At 38.0% G+C, this 22,727-nt stretch overlaps 1 protein-coding gene across 2 annotated transcripts in view; it reads right to left on the reverse strand.

Annotated features, from left to right (window-relative positions):
- Window positions 1–22,727, reverse strand: part of LOC132425122 (zinc finger protein 385D) — a 335,665-nt gene that overhangs the window by 240,294 nt on the left and 72,644 nt on the right. For both annotated transcript variants that reach the window (XM_060011538.1, XM_060011537.1), the window contains exon 2: window positions 1,678–1,820. In XM_060011538.1, the coding sequence (XP_059867521.1) occupies window positions 1,678–1,820 (143 nt within the window). The remainder of the gene's footprint in view (window positions 1–1,677; window positions 1,821–22,727) is intronic.

Raw genomic sequence — 22,727 nt, forward strand, 5'->3', positions numbered from 1 at the left:
TTTATTTTAAAGATGACAAAACAGTACCAAAGAGGATTAAGACATTTGCTCAGTGTCCTATGGCTCCATATATCACTCATCTTTGTTTTATGACAAATAATACTCATTGCCAATCAAATTAATCATTTTGCTTTTCATGTTTCCCAAAGGGCAAATCAAAAGTTTAAAACCCAGCCTTTTACAACCTTCCAGGAATTGTACCTCAGCTTCTCTAGAGCTGATATGAGACATGAGGGACAGGAGGCCAAGTAGTCTCAGAGGCCAGGTAAAGCACCCTGATGGATCATCTCCAGGTGGCAGGAAGCAAAATGGTGCCAAGAAGCCACTTAACAGTGGAGCAGGCAAAGAGCTCAGAGAGAGGAAACCCAGGGACTTTACTGTGGTCATTCAAGAATCAGGAAATTTGATTCTGAGCAATTTTTTCCTCTACTCTTATTGAAATACCTAGAATTAGAAACCTCTACTTTGGAAATATGATCTTTATGCTGTTCTATTTAGGTTCCATCAATTTCAAAATAATATTCCTATGGAAAATCCTTCATGCTCCCCAAAGCAATGAAATCACTGTGATTTTCCCTTGTCCTTTAGGAAAGGCTAGTATGTAACCATACCATCTCCTTGGCAGGTCCAAAGTCCCCATGACAAAGCATGATTAAAATAAATAAGACCCACTTCTGTCTCCTGAAGGAGAATGATCTAATTGTGGGCAGATTTTTTAAAAATCCATCATGGGGGTAAGATGTTGCAGTAAGAAATCTGTTTTATTTAGCTCACTGGGCATTCAGAGACCTTGCGTCCTAACCCCCTTCACCTTGGTTGTGTTGACATGTCCTGTCATTGATAAACTCAGACCTGCATTATAACAACGGCTGAATCAGATGATATTAGAAAAAAATGTCACTCACTGGCTTCTAACCTTTTCAACCCTTATTTCTATTTCCATCCTAGGAATATTCTCACTGCTTGTACAAAAAAAGATGATGATAAATAAGAGGAATCTGTCCACTTATAAAGACATGCTTAAGAGTGAAAACAGGTAAGTATTGAACTTTTGTTGAGAAGGCTGCTGACAAAGCCCCCCAAACAAGGTCATTTAAGAAAGACTTAAGTTGAGGAACTGTGCCTGAGCAGGAAGAAAATAAAATGAAAATTCTTGGTACCAGAACCCTACACTGTTTTAAGTTAAGAGAGAAAATGTGCTGAATACATGGAATGTATCTCTAGTGTGATTATAAGGGTCCTCTTTATTAAATCAGAAAAGAGATAACAGATTTGAAAATTAAAGTAAAAGGCCCAGAGAGAAGAAACACATGTTTAAGTTTTTAGACATCTACTTGAATTTGAATGCTCTCTAACACATTCATTAAATTTCAATTAAATTGAATTTGGCATGGAAAATAAACTAATAAAATCGTTAGTGTTGTCCAAAAAGACACTAAAAGGGAGACATGAATTCATGATCAACCTAATCAGATTATATCTCTTTTCATTTTTCCTTTGAAGGAGCCTGGCTCCGGGGACCTTACACAACCAGGCAGACAACTAACCCTGACGTGCTTTCAGACAATCTATGGAACAAAGCATAGAGTAAATGAGAGGTAGTGAGCAGCTCACTCCTGGCCCTTAAGGTTTTCCAGTACCTACCACCCTGGCATATGCAGATGATGTGGGACTTACCGCATTAAAATTGGGGAAGAGGTTGACTGCGGCCGCAGTGTCAAGAGGAAAGGGAAGAAACGGTTTAATATCCAGCGATGGTTGCAAAGGAGGGGCTGGTGGACGGACCAGGGCTGGGAGAGCGGGGCTCTGGCATGTACCACCTGCACAGAGGAGAACAAAGGGAGCGATCAGGGACATGGTGCATATTAAACACACAACACACAAACACCAAGGTCTCTTTTGAGACCAAAAGGCCAGCTTTATGGGTCACTGGAAAAAACAAGACATGGAGTGTATTGACCTCAACTGGAAACCGGCCAACGAGCAGATGTGCCATTAAGCAGAGAAAACCAGTTGAGCTGCTCCTTTTTCCCTCTTGGATTAAAACTATCTGGTTACATAAGGAATTGTTAACATTTCAAACATTTCATACTCCCCAATCCATCCTTCTTTTCCTGCCTACAACCCGGGACTGAGTCAGCTACAAATCTATAAGCAACATCCCTTGATTCAAAGGGAAAACCCCTCCAATGCTCCCCCATCCCTCTTTGAAAACTAACTCCTGCTCAAAATATACATGCAGTCTGAGGGATTCTTTTACAGAGCTGCTCTTTTCCACCGCATCTAAAACTCTGGCAGCAAGATGACATGAACCTGGCACAGAAAAGAAACTTAACGCAAACGCAGGCAGCTGTACCTTACTTCCCTGGCAACTGGAGGGTTAAAACCAGCAAATCCAGCTACATATCATGTGATCCCTGAGCTATTTAGCACCCCTGTGGCTTTAAACATTCAAGACTAGCTGCCCCCTTCCTTCCCAGTCATAAGTAGGTGGAATTTAGAAGGTCACCAATGAGCAGGCAATGGAATATTATGGCAACACAGACAGCTCCCTTGCATACCAGTGGGCAAAGGCTGTTTGCAAGGGACTCCTACCTCTGCCCCCTGTTCTAGGATTCCACTGCATTCAGAAGCTGAAAGGAGCCCATCTCCCTGTTATGTCTCTCATACTTTGGTAACATTCCAAAGCATCAATTGGCTGTTAATTAAAGGCTGTTTGAATCCTAGGAAACTGTTAAAATATGCCAGCATTCTTCTAATCTGAGAGGCAAGCAATGGACTGTAAAAACCTGCTGGTGAGAATCCAAGAAGCATGAGGAAAACAAAATGCACTAGAATTATTCCTTTCTCATGGAAAAGAATTCCAGGAGACAGAAAAGAGAAGATGGCAGAGTAGGAGGATGCGGAGTTTGCATCTCCTGACAACTAGGGCACCTACCAGGCGCTGGTGCAGGACCTCAGACACCTAAGGGGACAGGGGGAACCCCCGAGTGAGTGGGTAGGATGTGGAGTGGAGTGAGAGGGGAGGAGGAGTAGAGGCGGGAGGGGAACAACACACCTAAGGGGCAGTTGGGGGAGGGGAGGGGCCCACTCACTACGAGGGGATCAGGGGGACATGGAGAGATGTTCGGGGGATCAGAGGATAAGAAGGGAACATGGCCAGCATCTCCTCTGCCCACTCGGGTCCTGGACTAAACCTCCGCACACCAAGGCCCCCTCCAGCTGTGTGGTGCTGAGCCTAAGCCCTGCCCCCCACACCCCTAGGGCCTTTTCTGGCTGTTTGGGTCCTGAGCCTAGGTCTGCCCCCACCTAAGCCCTGCCACCCCGCCTAAGCCCTGCCCCTCGCCTAAGCCCCGCCCCACCTAAGCCCCACCCTGCCTAGGCCCTGCCCCCCGCCTAAACTCCACTTCCCACAGCCACGGCCTTTTCCGGCCTTTTTTTAGTTGTTTTTTTCTTGCTATTGTGGTTCTCTTTTACCTTGTTGTTGTTTCATTTATACGTTTATTTTTTATAACATATTTTTTATTTTTCTAATTTTATTTTACTTTTATTCTTTGTTATTGTTCTATTCCTTTTTGTCTTTGGCTGTGCCACCTGGCTTGCGTGATCTTGGTTCCCAGGCCGGGGGTTGGGCCCGAGCTCCTGTGGTGGGAGCTCTGAGTCCAAACCGCTGGACTAACAGAGAACCTCAGACCCCAGGGAATATTAATCGGAGTGAGGCCTCCCAGAGGTCTTCATCTCAGCAACAAGACCCAGCTCTACCCACCTGCCTGCAAACTCCAATGCTGGAAGACTCAGGCCAAACAACCAGCAAGACAGGAACACAGCCCCACCCATCAAAAAAAAATGAGATAGCAAAAAAATATATTATAGACAAAGGAACAAGGTAAAAACCTACAAGACCAAATAAATGAAGAGGAAATAGGCAACCTACCTGAAAAAGAATTCAGAGTAATGATAGTAAGGATGATACAAAATCTCAGAAACAGAATGGAGAAAATAAAAGAAATTTTTAACAAGGACCTAGAATTTAAGAACAAGCAAACAGTGATGAACAACACAATAACTGAAATTAAAAATACTCTAGAAGGAATCAATAGCAGAATAACTGAGGCAGAAGAATGGTAAAGTGACCTGGAAGATAAAATAGTGGAAATAACTGCCGTGGAGCAGAATAAAGAAAAAAGAATGAAAAGAATTGAGGACAGTCTCAGAGACCTCTGGGAAAACATTAAACACACCAACATTCGAATTATAGGGGTGCCAAAGAATAAGAGAAAGAGAAAGTGTCTGAGAAAATATTTGAAGAGATTATAGTCGAAAACTTCCCTAACATGGGAAAGGAAACAGCCACCCAAGTCCAGGAAGCACAGAGAGTCCCATACAGGATAAACCTTAGTAGAAACACACCAGGACACATATTACTCAAACTAACAAAAATTAAATTCAAAGGAAAAATATTAAAAGCAGCAAGGGAAAAGCAACAAATAATATACAAGGGAATTCCCATAAGGTTTTCAGATGACTTTTCAGCAGAAACTCTGCAGGTCAGAAGGCAGTGGCAGGATATATTTAAAGTGATGAAAGGGAAAAACCTACAACCAAGATTACTCTACCTAGCAGGATCTCATTAAGATTCAATGGAGAAATCAAAAGCTTCACAGACAAGCAAAAGCTAAGAGAATTCAGCACCACCAAACCAGCTTTACAACAAATGCTAAAGAACTTCTCTAGGTGGGAAATACAAGAGAAGAAAAAGACCCACAGAAAAATACCCAAAACAATTAAGAAAATGGTAATAGGAACACACACATCGATAACTGCCTTGAATGTAAATGGATTAAATGCTCCAACCAAAACACATAGACTGGCTGAATGCATATAAAAACAAGACCTGTATATACGCTGCCCACAAAAGACACACTTCAGACCTAGGGACACATGCAGACGGAAGGTGAGGGGATGGAAAAAGATATTCCATGCAAATGGAAATCAAAAAAAAGCTGGAGTTGCAATTCTCATATCAGACAAAATAGACTTTAAAATAAAGACTATTACAAGAGACAAGGAACAACATTACATAATGGTCAAGGGATCAATCCAAGAGGAAGATATAAGAATTGTAAATATTTATGCACCCAACATAGGAGCACCTCAATACATAAGGCAAATGCTAAAAGTCATAAAAGGGGAAATTGACAGTAACACAATAATAGTGGGGGTCTTTAACACTCCACTTACACCAATGGACAGACCATCCTGACAGAAAATAAATAAGGAAACACAAGCTTTAAATTACACAACAGACCAAACACACTTAACTGATATTTATAAGACATTCCACCAGAAAATGGCACAAAACACTTTCTTCTCAAGTGCACATGGAACATTCTCCAGGACAGATCACATCTTGGGTCACAAATCAAGCCTTGGAAAATTTAAGAAAATTGAAATCATATTGAGCATCATTTCCAACCACAACGCTATGAGATTAGAAATCAATTATGGGAAAAAAACTATAAAAAGCACAAACCCATGGAGGCTAAACAGTGCACTGCTAAATAACCAAGAGATCACTGAAGAAATCAAAAAAGAAATTTTAAAAAACCTAGAAACAAATGACAATGAAAACACAATAACCCAAAACCTATGGGATGCAGCAAAAGCAGTTCTAAGATGGAAGTTTATAGCAATTCAATCTCACATCAAGAACAAGAAAAATCTCAAATAAACAATCTAATCTTACACCTAAGGGAACTAGAGAAAGAAGAAGAAGAACAACAACAAAAAACCCAAAGTTAGTTATTAGGAAAGAAATCATGAAGATCAGAGCAGAAATAACTGACATAGAAATGAAGACAACAAAAGAAAAGATCAATAAAACTAAAAGTTGATTCTTTGAAAAGATAAACAAAATTGATAAACCTTTAGCCAGACTCATCAAGAAAAAAAGGGAGAGGACTGAAATCAATAAAATTAAAAATGAAAAAGGAGAAAAGGAGAAATTACAACTGACACCGCAAAAATACAAAGGATCATAAGAGACTACTACAAGCAACTATATGCCAATAAAATGGACAACCTGGAAGAAATGGACAAATTCTTGGAAAGGTACAACTTTCCAAGACTGAACCAGGAAGAATTAGAAAATATAAACAGAAAAATCACAAGTAATGAAAGTGAAACTAATTAAAAAATTTCCAACAAACAAAAGTACAAGACCAGATGGCTTCACAGGCGAATTCTATCAAACATTTAGAGAAGAGCTAACACCTATCCTTCTCAAACTCTTCCAAAAAATTGCAGAGGAAGGAACACTCCCAACCTCATTCTGTGAGGCCACCATCATCCTGATACCAAAACCAGACAAAGATATCACAAAAAAGAGAAAATTATAGACCAATATAACTGATGAACATAAACGCAAAAATCTCAACAAAATACTAACAAACAGAATCCAACAGCACATTAAAAGGATCATGTACCATGGGATTTATCCCAGGTATGCAAGGATTCTTCAATATACACAAATCAATCAATGTGATACACCAATATTAACAAATTAAAGAATAAAAAACATGATCATCTCAATAGATGCAGAAAAAAGTTTTGACAAAATTCAACACCCAGTTATGATAAAAACTCTCCAGAAAGTGAGCATAGAGGGAATCTACCTCAATATAATAAAGGCCATATACAACAGACACACAGCAAACATTATTCTCAATATTATTCTCAATGGTGAAAAACAGAAAGCATTTCCTTTAAGATCATGAACAAGACAAGGAGGTCCACTCTCACCACTACTATTCAACAAAGTATTGGAAGTCCTAACCATGGCAATCAGAGAAGAAAAAGGAATAAAAGGCATATAAATTGGAAAAGAAGAAGTAAATCTGTCGTTGTTTGCAGATGACATGATACTATACATAGAAAATCCTAAAAATGCCACCAAAAACTAATAGATTTAATCAATGTATTTGAAATAGTTGCATTCCTATACACTAACAACAGAATATCAGAAAGAGAAATTAAGGAAACAATCCCATTTCCCAATGCAACAAAAAGAATAAAATACCTAGGAATAAACCTACCTAAGGAGGCAAAAGACTCGTATTCCGAAAACCATAAAACACTGATGAAAGAACTCAAAGATGACACAAACAGATGGAGAAATATACCATGTTCTTGGATTGGATGAATCAATATTGTGAAAATGACTATACTACCCAAAGCATTCTACAGATTCAATGCAATCCCTATCAAATTACCAATGGCGTTCTTCACAGAATTACAACTAAAATTTTTACAATTTGTATGGAAACACAAAAGACCCTGAATAGCCAAAGCAATCTTGAGAAAGGAAAATGGATCTGGAGGCTCCCTCACTTCAGATTATACTACAAAGCTACAGATATCAAGACAGGATGGTACTGGCACAAAAACAGAAATATAGATCAATGGAACAGGATAGAAAGCCCAGAGATAAACCGACACACTTATAGTCACCTGATCTATGACAAAGGAGGTAAGGATATACAATGGAGAAAAGACAGTCTCTTCAATAAGTGGTGCTGGGAAAACTGGACAGCTACATGTAAAAGAATGAAATTAGAACACTCCCTAACGCCATATATAAAAATAAACTCAAAATGTATTAGAGACCTAAATGTAAGACCGGACACTATAAAACTCTTAGAGGAAAACATAGGAAGAACACTCTTTGAAATAAATCACAGCAAGATCTTTTTTGATCCACCTTGTAGAGTAATGGAAATAAAAACAAAAATAAGCAAATGGGACCTAATGAAACTTCAAAGCTTTTGCACAGCAAAGGAAACCATAAACAAGATGAAAAGACAACCCTCAGAATGGGAAAAAATATTTGTAAAGGAAGCAATGGACAAAGGATTAATCTCCCAAAATATACAAACAGCTCATGGAGCTTAATATCAAACAAACAAACAACCCAATCCAAAAATGGGCAGAAGACATAAATAGACATTTCTCCAAAGAAGACATACAGATGGCCAAGAGGCACATGAAAAGATGCTCAACATCACAAATTATTAGAGGAATGAAAATCAAAACTACAATGAGGTATCACCTCACACCAGTCAGAATGGCCATCATCAAAAAATCTACAAAAAATAAATGCTGCAGAGGGTGTGGAGAAAAGGGAACCCTCCTGCACTGTTGGTGGGAATGTAAATTGATACAGCCATTTTACATTCCTTAAAAAACTAAAAATAGAGCTACCATATAACACAGCAATCCCACTACTGGGCATATACCAGGAGAAAACCATAATTCAAAAAGACCCATGTACCTCAGTGTTCATTGCAGCACTATTTACAATAGCCAGGACATGGAAGCAACCTAAATGTCCATCAACAGATGAATGGATAAAGAAGATGTGGTACATATATACAATGTTATATTACTCAGCCCTAAAAAGGAATGAAACTGGTTCATTTGTAGAGATGTGGATGGACCTAGAGTGTGTCACACAGAGTGCAGTAAGTCAGAAAGAGAGAAACAAATATCGTATATTAACGCATATATGTGGAATCTAGAAAAATGGTACAGATGAACCTATTTGCAGGGCAGGAATAGAAACGGAGACATAGATATGATGTGTTTCTGATGAGAACAGATATGATATCTGATGAGAACAGATATGTGGACACAGGGGGGAAAGGGGAGGGTGGGAACATTGGGAGTTTAGGATTGACTTATATACACTACCATGTGTAAAGTAGATAGCTAGTGGGAACCTGCTATATAGCACAGGGAGCTCAGCTCAGTGCTGTGTGATGACCTAGATGGGATGGTGGGGGTGGAAGGGAGGTCCAAGAGGGAGGGGATGTATCTATACATAGAGCTGATTCACTTCGTTGCGCATCAGAAACTAACAGAACATTGTGAAGCAATTATACTCCAATAAAAGAATAATCATAATTTTTAAAAAGGAAAAGTGAAGAAAGGCTCCTGTCTGTGTCACTTCCTTGCCTGCCATCTTGCTTTTAAAACACAGTAGAGGGAGATTCCGTACAAATTATCTTTAGAAATCTCATGATCAGTTCTCGTCAATTGCACACAGACCATCATCTTGCCCTTCATCAGTTACCCGAACAAAGGTTCAACATTTAAAAAATGATTCTGCAATGCTAAATCCAATGCTATTGGAGCAGAGTATCTACTAACAAGGTGGGTGACTTAATACCTAAAACAGAAGCCATCAGCACAGGATTTAATTAACCATACCAAAAAAACCATTAGCTCTCCTGGCCCTCCTGATTGGCTAATCATCTGTAGCCAAATTAACAAAAACAGTATTTTTTTCCCCACTTTTTACTTCTCTCTTGAAATGTTCTTCACCAGCTACAAGGCCAACAACAGCCACTTTGAAACAGCAAACCAATTAAATAAAAAGTAGTATGAGTCAGGAAATAGAGGGTCAATGTTAAAACAGAGATAAGAGCAAAATATAATAAGTCTCCATTCGCCAGAGGACACCATAAACTTATTTTATTGTCCACCTGGTGGTATACTTTCTTAGAGAGGGCATTCATAAAACTTTGGTGATAGACCTGTCATGAATTTAGTATTGTTACCAATTTCTCTCTCTCTCTCTTTTGTTTTTTTCCAATTTCTCTTTTGATAAAAAGTTAAAGAACCAAAATAAAATGTTGGTTGGCGCCTCTTTTTTTTTTTTTTAACATCTTTATTGGGGTATAATTGCTTTACAATGGTGCGTTAGCTTCTGCTTTATAACAAAGTGAATCAGTCATACATAAACATATGTTCCCATATGTCTTCCCTCTTGGTTGGCGCCTCTTTAGAAAACTCAGAAGTCAACTAAGTTGTGGTTGAAATCAGTGGTGCGGTTTAACCTGTCCACAAGTAACAGTGAGCTTTAAATAAATCATTTTAAATATTTATTATCTGTGTCACAGGTCATGTTTTGCAAAAGATAGTCATTCATATATATCCATTACCTTGTTTGACCCTAAAATCTCAGAAATCAGCTAATGGCTAACATAATATCATGGAGAGAAAAAACAAGTTGATAAACTCTTTAGCTGTTTATGTTGCTTCCACAGAGACATTCCATTCTTATAATTACAAGAATGCAATTTAGCAGGAACATATTCTGGAATTATTTCATTTCTAAGTCCCCTCTGGTTCAGAACAGCCAAAGAGGTTCTGGAAAAGCTCAACCTTCTTTTTTTTTAATCCACCACAATGAGAGGAACAAAGAATTAAAAATACATTGATTCTATTGCTAGGGAAAGTTAATTCCTACCTCTCTTCCTCTGAGATATGTATTTCATTTACATTTCATTATACACACAGTTCAGGGCCCTCTCTCAGTGTTACAACTGGGGTTCCCTACCTAAGGGATTAAAAACATCAAAGAAGAGTCATAAAGCTGGGGGGAAGCTGGGGATACTATTTGAGTTCATCCTTTCCTACCTATTTGAAGAGAGAAATGTAAAAGATAGTTGGAAAAGAGAGAACATGTTGACCACATAGTCTTTGGCCACTGGCTAGGCAAACCCAGGTGTACTGGATGCTGCGGTGTGCTCCCCACAGCCCCCTTCTGGACTGAGGCACACCCTCCCCCACCTGCTGGGGGACCCCCTATGGAAGACTCTCACGAGATCCTCCTCAAGCATTGCAGAGGTCAAAGGGAGCTACCTCACCCAAGGTCAAACTTCCTCCCCAGTGGAGGGGCTGGTAGCCCCATACAATGACGGATTCATGCAAGGTTTAATTAGTGGCTCCTTCCCCTTGCCTCAAGGCAGGGAGACTCTGAAGCTCTATTTCAGCTCTAAAGTTCCTCACAGAATCTAGGATAGACTGAGGCCTCTGTTGTGACTTCATCACAGTTCAACTTTTCCCTTCCCTGTATCTCTCACTCCTCACAGGAGATGTTCCCCAAGAAAGAATCCACTGCTGGAAGAACTTGACCTATAACATCAGAGTATAACCATTCTTTTTTTTTTTTTTTTTTTTTTTAGAGTATAACCATTCTTGAGTCTGAGTGAAATGCTGACTTGCTTTATTCTAAAATAGGTAATTGCCTACAGATCTATAGAGAGGCACAAGACTGAGCCTGTCTCTCAAAAATTACCTGTGACTAATATTTCTGCTTTTAAAATGAGTATAAGTTCTGAAATATTTTACTTGTCTCAATCTGTATATGCTCAGCAGTAAGAATACTATTGGCAAATAGTGTAAAGTCAAAACTGGCAAACATAACATGTTTCATCTGTAAAGCAGACTAAAATATGCTCCTTGAGAAAATAGCTATTTCATTCTTTCATTTCTATTAGAATGTATTACATTTAGGACATCAATTTTTGTTTATTTCCTTTACTTTAAAATTATCCTGAACATAATTAACTTCAAAATACATAATGAATTTGTAGACAGGACTATAGGTAAAAAAGAGTTGTTTCGTTGTTACCATTTACCGACAATGTTGCTTCACTCATCGGAATGTCACACTTCTGGAAATATTGCTGTTATCAATTTGAGGAAAGCATTTTGAAGCTTCCATAGGGTAGTAACAGAAAAAATACAAATTCATGCCCTTTGTATGTGAAACTCGGCCTACATCTAGTACTATGTATTTCAAACCCTATGCAGTTTTAATTTACGCAGGTTTTAAAAATTAAACCTTAATAAATTATTCAGATTTCAGAGCAGTTAATATCTCTCTATATCAAATTTCTTCTATGCCATTAAAGTTAAACTAAAAAAACAGTCATTAAGTAGAGATTAGTTATGATAGCTATATTGAGTAAGGTATTGAATAATGAAGGGAAATAAGGTAAATACGATGAAGTAAGCGATCTAAACTCATGAAACTCCTCTCCGTCCCTTTTTGAAGTTTGGTTTTGTTAGTTTATATTCATATTTAGAATTCTGAATTGAACTATAGAGCAAACATATTAAATATTACTTTGGTTTTTTCACAAGACAGCTGTGTATTCACAAAAGCATGAATTTGTGAATTTGAAAAAAATACCGGAATAACCTATTTGTTCATGAATATTTGTTAATACTATCTGAGAAAATAAGACACATTCACTTCAGAAGTTTGCATTTTTGAAATGCAAATCTAATTAAAATGTAAATTTGGAAATGTTTGTTTTAATAATTTATACAGATGAACAGGAATTCTAAACCAGTGATTGTCAGTTGAAGCTACTGTATTAGAGATAATGTATATAAAGTGCCTAGCAGAGTGTCTGGCCAGTTGATGCTAAGTGAGGAGTGTTTTTTGTTTCAATGAATTCAGTAAAGTCCAGAGGAGCTGTTCAGGTTGGTCCAGACACAAATCCGGGCTCCCTGAAAGAGGTCAATCAAGATAATTTTAAAAGCACCTGCCTATTCTTCACTTTTATTTTGACCCCTGCAGAAGGAGAGACTTCACAATAAGAGGCTACTTTGTAAGTCAATATTTTGAAATATTCCTTGAGAGTGGAGTAGTATTCTTTCCATAATACAACATTTTAACCTTGAACTTCTGCACTTGATCCATTCAGGTTTCATCAAATAGTCGCAGATGTCCTGTCTGAGAGCTTAACCAACTACTTAATCATTCATTTCCCCAAGTGACAAAACCAACATTCAAAATGATCAAGGGTTGTTGCTGTTCAGTATTCATGACAGTGTATGCTTTAAAACTGTGAATCATTGAAAAACAATATACATAATACATATTTATTGTTAAAATATATTATCATTACATAGTATGTGTATATATATATATATATATATATATATATATATATATATATATATATATACACATTTATAGAAAGCAGAAGAAATCCCTGATTTCCTGATGGGAGAAATCATTTCTATCATATCTCTTTTTTCACCATCAATTTAATTATATATATGTATATATTTGCTTATCTATACTGAAATACATACATATATTTCGAGAGTGTCAACAGTGAGCCGTAGTTAAACTGTTAAACTGCTCAGAATATTTATACTTATTAGGAGAACATCAAGAACATTTTATGTAACATCAAGTCCTAAGTAGTTACCTGCAAAGCAACTAATTTGAGAGACGTGGGACATTATTCACATCCAATCCCAACTATTTTGGTTAGAATTTGCCATGTGCACTGGGGGAGGGAGGGGCACAAGGGGATTTCTGGAGTCTATGTGATAGAGGACATAAAAGAATTAGATATGATAGTATGAATAAGAAATAGAAAAGAAATGATGGATTTGGGGCATAAAGGCAAAACTTGATTTAACACAAACAGAACAATGGCCATGGGATGCTGTTGGTAAAATTGGCCAGCCAGGGTGGATGGGAGCAAACGTTGAGAAAAAAGCTAAACTTTATAAATCTATTGAGTAATTGGTATGAACTAGGCCCTGTTTTACCCTTAATTCCTTTAAAATGCACAAAAATTCTGTCAGGTATCTATTATATTACCCAATTTACAAACTCAAAAGCCAAAGCTATTACCTAAATTACATCTCACCTCCAATTACACAGGTAAAAAAATGTCATTCAATGTAAACCTGAGTAACCTTAACAAGTTTCAACACACTGATGCCAATAGCATTTAAATTAAATCAGCAAAAACAAACAAAATGACAACAAAAAAGAACACTCTAAGAAGTCGGTTTTGTCATACAAGGCAAGCCAGCTCCCTTGAAGCCAGAATGGAAAGCACTAAATCAGAAATCTTGTAAGAAAATTTCACCACTGCTCAAAAAAAAAAGAGAAAGAAAAGAAAAAGGAATAGACACATTCCTTGTACAGGAGAAGATAAAGGAATATTCAGTATTTATTACCAATATTTATCTGCATGGGAAGATGCTGGTTCTGCCCTATATTTGAGAATGTATCCAGAAAGACACGAATATCATATCAAATGTTTGAAAAGTCCTCTGGTTTACATTCTTTAACATCTACTTGCCAAATAAGAAAAGCAAACAGGTATTTGTGGTATTCCCTTGTGCAGCTGTCTCTAAAAAACTCAAGGTTAGGGATTACAATGGGCAGTTTGTCGTTGAGATTATTTTTTATTCCTTAGCTAGGAGAACTGTATGTTTTTCCTGTTTCCTTCAACCTCAAGTGATCCAAACTCCCATTCAGTTCCTATCTTTGTTTAAATGTTGTTCCCAACTGAAAGATACAACTAGAAACAAATTTTGAGATAAAATTTTAATTTACTGTGACTTGGTCACCATTTTTCTTTTATTGCTTTCAGTTTTCCTCTGTTTTAGATTGTCGATTCACTTACTAAGGTGTGGAAAATTGATCCAGCACCTTCTACCTGAGCTGAAGGTCCTCATTGGCCTAAAGTGACCAGCACTTGGCGGGTCAATTCAAATATTAAAGCAGGGTCTGGTCCACAAGGGCAGTTGCCAGCACTAAGCCACACAGGGTGGTAACTGCTGCCTCATCCATCCTGTCCTTGACCACAAAGAGGAATGAGGTGAGAATGGGAGTGAGTCAGGGCAACTGGAACACTGATCTGGAAACAGTGACACAGAAACGTTTGCCGAGTCAACTGTCTGACTCATACTTTACCCATGAAAGAAAGCCCATGTGAGGGATCCATTCTCCCTTGTTTAAACCCTTTATTTATTCATTTTAAGTTGTAGTATTTAAATATTCCAGTAAATCCAATGGAATATTACTCAGCCTTAAAAAAGGGTGAAATAATCCTTTTCATTTGCAGTCACATAGATGGACCTAGAGATTATCATACTAAGTGAAGTAAGCCAGAGAAAGACAAATACCATATGATATCATCTATATGTGGAATCTAAAATACGACACAAATTAACATATGTACAAAACAGAAACAGACTCACAGACATAGAGAACAGACTTGCGGATGACAAATGGGACGGGGGCAAGGGAGGGATGGAGTGGGAGTTTGGGATGCAAACTATTATATATAGAATGGATAAACAACAAGGTCCTGTTTTATAGCAACTATATTCAATATCCTGTGATAAACCTTAATGGAAAGGAATATGAAAAAAATATAAACAAACAAACAAACAATAAATGATGCAGTAAATCACTTGAAAACTCATTTCGGAAGGAAGCTATAAAAAAGGACTAACTAATGTTTTCTCTGTTAGTTATTGAATACTGGGACCAAAATCAAAATACCGCTATTATCTAGTTGCCAATAGCCTGAGTCAAGTCTTCACTAGAAGAAAAGTGGAATCTTTCACTTATTTACCTAACTTTCATGACAATCTCTGGTGCCTGGGAGATTCTGTCAAGAGTACCAGAGTAAGGAGTTTTAGACATTTAATCCTATATATCCCTCTGCACTTCAGCCCCTCTGTCAAACACTGCATAAGTCAGGACAAGGACCTCCTCACAGGCGATCAAAAGATTTTGCCTGGAAACTTCCTCTCATGTCTGCACCAGTAAGCATAAAAATGTAAAACTTTCCTCAAGAGGAATTTCCCAAGATTTCATTCCACAAAATCACTTGTAACTAATAAAAAACAGTGCTCTGGTGCTGAGCTGTCCCATGTGGTAGGCTTTAGCCATGTGCGGTTCTTTTAAATTGGAATTAAGTAAAATTAAACATTCAGTTTCTCAGTCACACCAACCACATTTCAAGGGCTTGACAGCCATGTGCGGACAAAGGCTACTTCGCTGTATACTGCAGTTAAAAAAAAAAATTTCCATCACTATAGAAGGTTCTATTAGACTTTGAGGCTTCAATGCAAAACCAACAATCTCCAGTGAGGAGTAATTTGCAGATAAGGTGCCTGATACAGTCTGTTCTAGAATGCACTGCCGATAGAAGAGAAGTCTTGCTTTCTCCTGGGTCCATCTCCTTTTGGGGTTGAGGAGGAGAGCTTTCCCAGAGCCAAACATAGCCACTGTCAGAAGGCAGACCCTGCTGGGATTGTGCCAGAAAGAATTAATTCCTTCTCAAGGAATTCTCCATTCCTTGAGAGGACAATGGCCAGTCTATGAATCTTCACATGTGATCAATGATGATAATCCTCAAAGGGCAACCTAATTTTAAAAAATTGATGCTGAAATCAATATTGAGTAAGGAGTGCTTTGGTTAAAAAGATACCAGGGTTTCCCTGGTGGCACAGTGGTTGAGAGTCCGCCTGCCGATGCAGGGGATGCGGGTTCGTGCCCCGGTCCAGGAAGATCCCACATGCCACGGAGCGGCTGGGCCCGTGAGCCATGGCCACTGAACCTGTGCGTCCGGAGTCTGTGCTCCGCAACAGGAGAGGCCACAGCAGTGAGAGGCCCGCGTACCACAAAAAAAAAAAAAAAAAAAAAAAAAAGATACCATATCTTCAAACCAAAGATGGAAAAAGGGCCAGACCTGGGGCAAATGGATGTTTATTAATATCTGATAATTCTTGAGAGTGCTACCACAAAGCTTTTATTTCACCAAAGTGTGTCACAATCTAGTCTCACTAAAAAACCAAGTGTTCAAAGGCAGCTAATGTAGGCAGTTAAACCTGCCTAGCTACATCTGAATTACCCTGAGGGGTAATTCTGTTAATAATATCCAGGCGTTAGTCATCTCACTATTAAAAGAGAAAAAAAAAAGATGCTGTCATCTTGTGATATGGTCTTGTTTTTTCCATGATCTGTGCCTTTCAGTTGGGACTTGCCCACATGAATTTCTCTATGCCAGCACATCTGGGTGTACAGTTCACTGTTCCTCCAAAGCCTGATCAATATCTTTCTTTCCCCATGTTTTTTCCATGTGATATTACTGTGATATATTCTTTGCTTCCTCTCCAAGCACTCACCAATCTGTGTAGACCTTCAATGTGACCCAAGGTGTTAATGAAACATCTCCTGAGCTTAAATGGTTTAGTGTGGTTTTCCCAGTACCATCAAGGTGAGTTAGGCGAGCATCACACAACTTAGGGAACACCTCTGTTTATCTCCCTAAAGCGTCCTCAAGATGTAGAGGGTGAGGATGTCAGCTGAGGGAGAGAACAGCTGAGGAAGGGCAAGTTTAAGAGAAGAAGACAAGCTAAGTTTCTGACATCCTGAGGTTGAGGTGTAAGTGCGAAGGTAGCCATTGGGTAAGTGGTACTAGCACTTAGAAGACAGCTCTGGGCAGACTTCATTCTGAGCAAAGAGTGGAGACTCATCAGGTAGGAACTCAAATCATGGACATGAAAAAGATTTCCTCAGGAAAGTGTGGAACAAAGAGCCCAGGGCCTAAGCCTGAATCTGGAGGCTCGTTAGCCCAGCGAAGAAGACTGAGCAGGACTGGAAAAAGAACAAGACGGAGGTGGAGAGAATGATTTCCCAGAGACAAGAGGGAGAGGTTGTTTATAAGAGGAAGAAGTGGTCAGCACTGTCTAAGGCTGCCCACGGAGGCAGCAAGTAAGATGGCAACTTCTATGAGATTTAATGTCGAGAGTTTTGGTGACCTTTATGAGCTATTTAGTGGGTAACAACAAAAAGAAGTCACTTTCTCACAGGGGATTGCTTCCAGGACCCCTGGATACCAAAATCTGAGGATGCTCACGTCCCTTATATAAAATAGCACAGTATTTGCATATAACCTACACACATCCTCCCATATACTGTAAATCATCTCTAGATTACTTATAATACCTAATACAATGTAAATGCTATGTAAATAGTCTCCTGTGCCCAGCAAATTCAAATTTTGCTTTTTGGAACTTCCCAGAATTTTTTTTCAATATTTTCCACCTGCAGTTGGTTGAATCTGCAGACACAAAACCTGTAAATAGAGAGGGCTGAATGTATATTAAAATTAAAGCTTCCTACTCTTTGAAAGACAGTATTAAAAAAAAAATAAAGAAAGGGCAAGCTATTGACAAGAAAAATAAATAATGCAAAACATATATCTAACAAAAAGCTTGTATTTGGAATATATAAAGAACTCTTATAGCTCAATACTGAGATATTAACTCAATTAAAAATAGGCAGAACTTTTGAACAGACATTTCACAAACAAAGAAATCAAAATGGCAAATATGCGAATGAAAACATGCTCAACATCACTGGGGAAATACAAGTTAAAACCACAAGATATTATTATCACCTACTAGGACAGCTAAAATTAAAAAGAAAAACAATACCAAGTGTTGGCAAGGATGCCGAACAACTGGAAATTTCATATTTGGTGGTAGAAATGCAAAATAATATAGCACTTTGGAAAAATTTGGCAAATTCTTATGAAGTTAATATTCACTTACTATATGACCCTGCGATCCCCTAGGTATTTACACAACAAAAATAAAAATACCTGTGTCCAAAAAAAAAAAAAGTGAAGTCACTTTTTAGGAGGGTCAGGGATGGAAGAGGGGTTCAGAATGGAGTCTAGCGGGGAAAATTATTTTGAACAACTTGGCTGGGAAGGGAAAGTAAAGTAGGACCCTATAAATGTGGGTAAATATGTTTTCAAGGTATGGAAAGGAATTGATTCAATCTAGAATATTTAGTGTAACTCACTTTTGGAAAGGCAAGTTTCCACTACCAATTAAGCCTAGAAAATATGAAGCCATGGCAGCATATTATGCATTGTAATTTGTATCTATCTCGGTTACATCCCCCTCCACATATACTCTAAACCTACATCAAAGTATAGCAAATAACGACTCATAGTCCTGGTTCAGAACACAGTTCAAGGATGACTTCCTCTGCGGGGTATCTTATAGATGTCCGGGTAGAAAGAGCACTCCCTTGGCACTCTACCCTGCACTCCTCTGTCTGCACATACATCGCTGCATTTACTTGCTCTGGGTCTGCCTCCCAACATGAGGATGTGGGGTCTTGAGGAGAATGTCTAGTGTAATCCTCCTTGACTTCTATGCATTAGGGGGTTCCTAGTACCTACTTGGTGACTTGTTTTTCTTTTTCCTGGAATGGATGGATGGATATATAGGCAGATGAGCAAACAGATGACTGAGTGAAATTGAATCACAGCCTGCTGAGATATTGTACCCTTTCTTCTGTTGTGCCCAAACTAACAATCTTATCCATTTCAAAACCCAGTAACCTCCCTGAAGAACTAGAAAAGGGGACAATCAGAGAACTTATTGAAGTGCGTTGCTAAAAGGTGAGGAACATTTTATCATAGATTTTGAAGACAATGAAGCCTCCATGATTGACTTTTTTTTCTTTAAAATAATAAATAAGTGGTTCAATCAAAATTCTAATCTTTCTAGATTAGAATTTTATTAACATTTTTTTCTTGGCACTATATAAATTTCTTAAACATCTTTCACTTTTAGGTATGAATTTATTCTATCTCGTAAACAACTCTCCTTTCCTCCACAGGTATAAAGGCAGTAACATTTCAGCTCCTGCATGCTGGGTAATCCATGGAGTGTATCTCCTTTGCGCTCTCACAGCCTTAAGGAAATGGAGCCATGGTGAAGTGAAGATAATTCTTCAAGGCCACACAATAAGTTGTAGAGACGGGATTTGTAGCCCAACATTCTACCTCCAAAGTCTAAGCTCTTATATTTACATTTTATTCAGAGATGGCCATATTTTTTTGGATGACCTGTGATAGAGAAAAAAATAATTCCATAAATAATAGCTGGTTTCATTTAAACTAGGCCAAAGCCAATCAAATCAATTATCTAAGATTCATTCATTTGTAAGGCACTAGGTTATTTAAGGAACAATTTCATGTTTCTTGCCTTTATTGAGGTTTATAATCCAGTATAATGCATATTATGCACGTGTTGAGTCTACCAGATACCATAATGTTATAGACTGAATGTTCGTGTCCTCCCCACCCAAATTAATACGTTGAAACTTATAACCCCCCATGTGATGGTATTTGGAGGCGGGGCCTTTGGGGGTGATTAGGTCATGAGGGTGGAGTCTTCAAGAATGGACCTAGTGCCCTATTAAAGAGGCCCCAGAATGATCCCTTGCCCTTTCCATTACGTGAGGGGGTCATCTATGAACCAGGAAGCAGGCTCTCACCAGATACCAAATCTGCCGGTGCCTTGATCTTGGACTTCACAGCCTCCAGAACTGTGAGAAATAAATGTCTGTTGATCAGAAGCCATCCAGTCTATGGTGTTCTGTTACAGCAGCCCAAATAGACTAGGACACATGTGTTAATCCAAAGGTAACAGATTTTTATTCTACTTGAATGAACCTGTTATTTGTTCAGTTCTCCCTTTCACTCTACATATTCCAGAAGGGTAATGTAGAAACTCAATTTATATTCATCATAATTAACTCTGTTGAGCTTAATGGTAATATCTCCTAGAGCATTCACTTACTGTGAATATTTTCACTTGGTGTTTCACTGTGATTTCTTTTTTTTTTTTTTTCTCATCTTCAAATTGAATTTTCTTTCAAAGAGCCTTATTACAAAATTTCTAGGGAACACCCCTGGAGTTAGCACTGGGTGACACTGAGAAATAACCATGGAAGAAAAGACTATGTCGCCATTACTATCATCAAATTAAATAAAATCTATTAATAACAAGGAAGATCACATTTTTGCTATCTTAAGAGGCCTATACTTAGCACATCCCATTTGTAGCATCCATTAACTTCTGAGATTTAGGAACCGTGAGTTCTGGTTTCTATCTCTTTGGTGAACATTCTTACAAAGTCTATAATAGCAAAAAGAAATTCTGATCTCAATTTCCTCAAGAATATCCCCTGTGGAGCTAACATGTGCTCTGTTTAGTCTAGGCCTCAATGTGATTGTTTCTTCTGGCAGGTTTTGCATAAAACAAACCTAACTTTATATTTTCTTTTAATTCTGAAACATTTGGTCCTTGGAAAAGATGTAAAATCAGTCACTAATGGAACTCTAGTAATTGTGGTATGCTGAAAATGACTGGTTTTAAAATAGAAGAGAAATAAAATGCTTCTAAGTGATTGTAAGCAAGAAGATACACATAACCATATTTTATTTTTATAAGGAGTTCTGTCATTGTGAGCACTTATTATAGCCTATGTTCTGTGCTAGATGGCTTTACATAGATATTTACGTAAACAATGAAGGTATCCTTGTTCTCATTTTACAGGTAAAGAAATGGAGGCTTAGTGAGGTCATTTTTCCAAAGATAAACTGACTTGTTAAGGGGTAGAGCTAAGAAGAATTAGAAACCAGAGATATCTGATTCCAAAGCCCATATTCTTTGATTATATTACACCCCTCAAATACCTACCAAGTTGTGAGTCCCACCAATCTGAAAGAGGAATTGATGAAAGTGGTAATTGTCTCTGAGGAAAGGACTTAAGTTTCCACATTCAAATAGCCTGGAGTCAGCAGACAGAGGATTTACAAATGCAGGAAAAAAACAGAAATTGTTTATAGCCTCAGGAAGGAGGAAGTCATCATACCAAGGTATAGGACCATCCCTAAAATGTAACACATGATGAAAAGGGACATCTATATTGTGTTAAATCAAAAACATCATAAAATACTGCAGTTAGTACAAGGATTAAGTGAATCTAAAATGAAGGAGAAACAAATAATCAGTGGGAGCTGTCCCTGCTGGGAGCCATGTTGATAGAGATGCCTAGCATTAAAACTTAAATCTGAGACAGCCATCTGGAGGGTCCCGGAGCTCAGAGAATACAAGGCACCAACCAGAAGGTGAAGATCAGAGGCCAAGGTACATAAGAGAACACAGGTTCTTCTGGTTGCTGTGATCAAGTTCTCACCTTCCTGTGAATTGCTGCCTAAAATATAGAGTTCTTGACTTGCCGTGAGGCACATGCACATCTTGACTTGTGCTACTAATTCCCATCCATTTTACTCCACTCAGACTGAGCCAGAATGAACTGACTGATGTAGGACATCACAGAAATTGTCTCCAATGTTTCTTTGACTGCAAATTGACTAGAAGCTCATTCTCTTAGTATTCCTTAGAATTGGAGTGTCCAGAATAGTACAGGCCTAAATAAGTTTCTAAGAGAAAAATTTAATTTAGAAATAAGAGTAAAATATTCCGGTAATTAAATTGTACACTGCTGGTACATAGTGGACCATATAGACTGAATTATTCAAATAGCTCTAATTTCAAATAATAATGGTAACTACTAAAATAATAATAACAATCACTATCAATGTTTGAGCACTTCATATATATATATATATATATGATTTTAATTTTCACAATTGTATTAGTTCTTAATAATTTAGTTTAATGGTGGAAACTGAAGCTGTAGAAGATTAAGTACTTTATAGCAGCAGATTCAAAGTAGGGATGCAAACAAAGGTTGACTGATTTCAATACTCCTGCTCTTTGTAAAACATCATATTCCATCCATTGTCCCTATGAGCCAAGGATAGAAAGCCATGATGTTGCTTTCCTTTGTAGTACTCAGGGCCTATTTTAGCAATCAACCATATTTGTAGTTGGTCTCAAAATCCTTGTATAACACACCATACCAGTGGTATTTAATCCAGTTCATCAGAGTTTGCTATCCCCAACATACAAACTCAAAATAATTTAAACATGGCACCATTAGGGCATCCTAAACTCCACCTTTATGCTCATCAATCAGGTTAGAAGATGCATGGAAATCCTTTGTCAAAAATGGAAGGTGGAGAGTGAAATAATCCTCCTGGCTTCTTATACCAAGTCATTGGGAAAACTGCTCTGTCTTCTTTTGGTTGAAATCTGGTGAGAGGACTTTTCTGCCAAAGCTTGCCCAGATTGTGAGGATACTTGGAGAACTGCACTTGCTCCTCAGTAAG

The sequence above is a fragment of the Delphinus delphis genome, chromosome 4 (assembly GCF_949987515.2).
Source record: "Delphinus delphis chromosome 4, mDelDel1.2, whole genome shotgun sequence".
Classification (NCBI taxonomy): domain Eukaryota; kingdom Metazoa; phylum Chordata; class Mammalia; order Artiodactyla; family Delphinidae; genus Delphinus; species Delphinus delphis.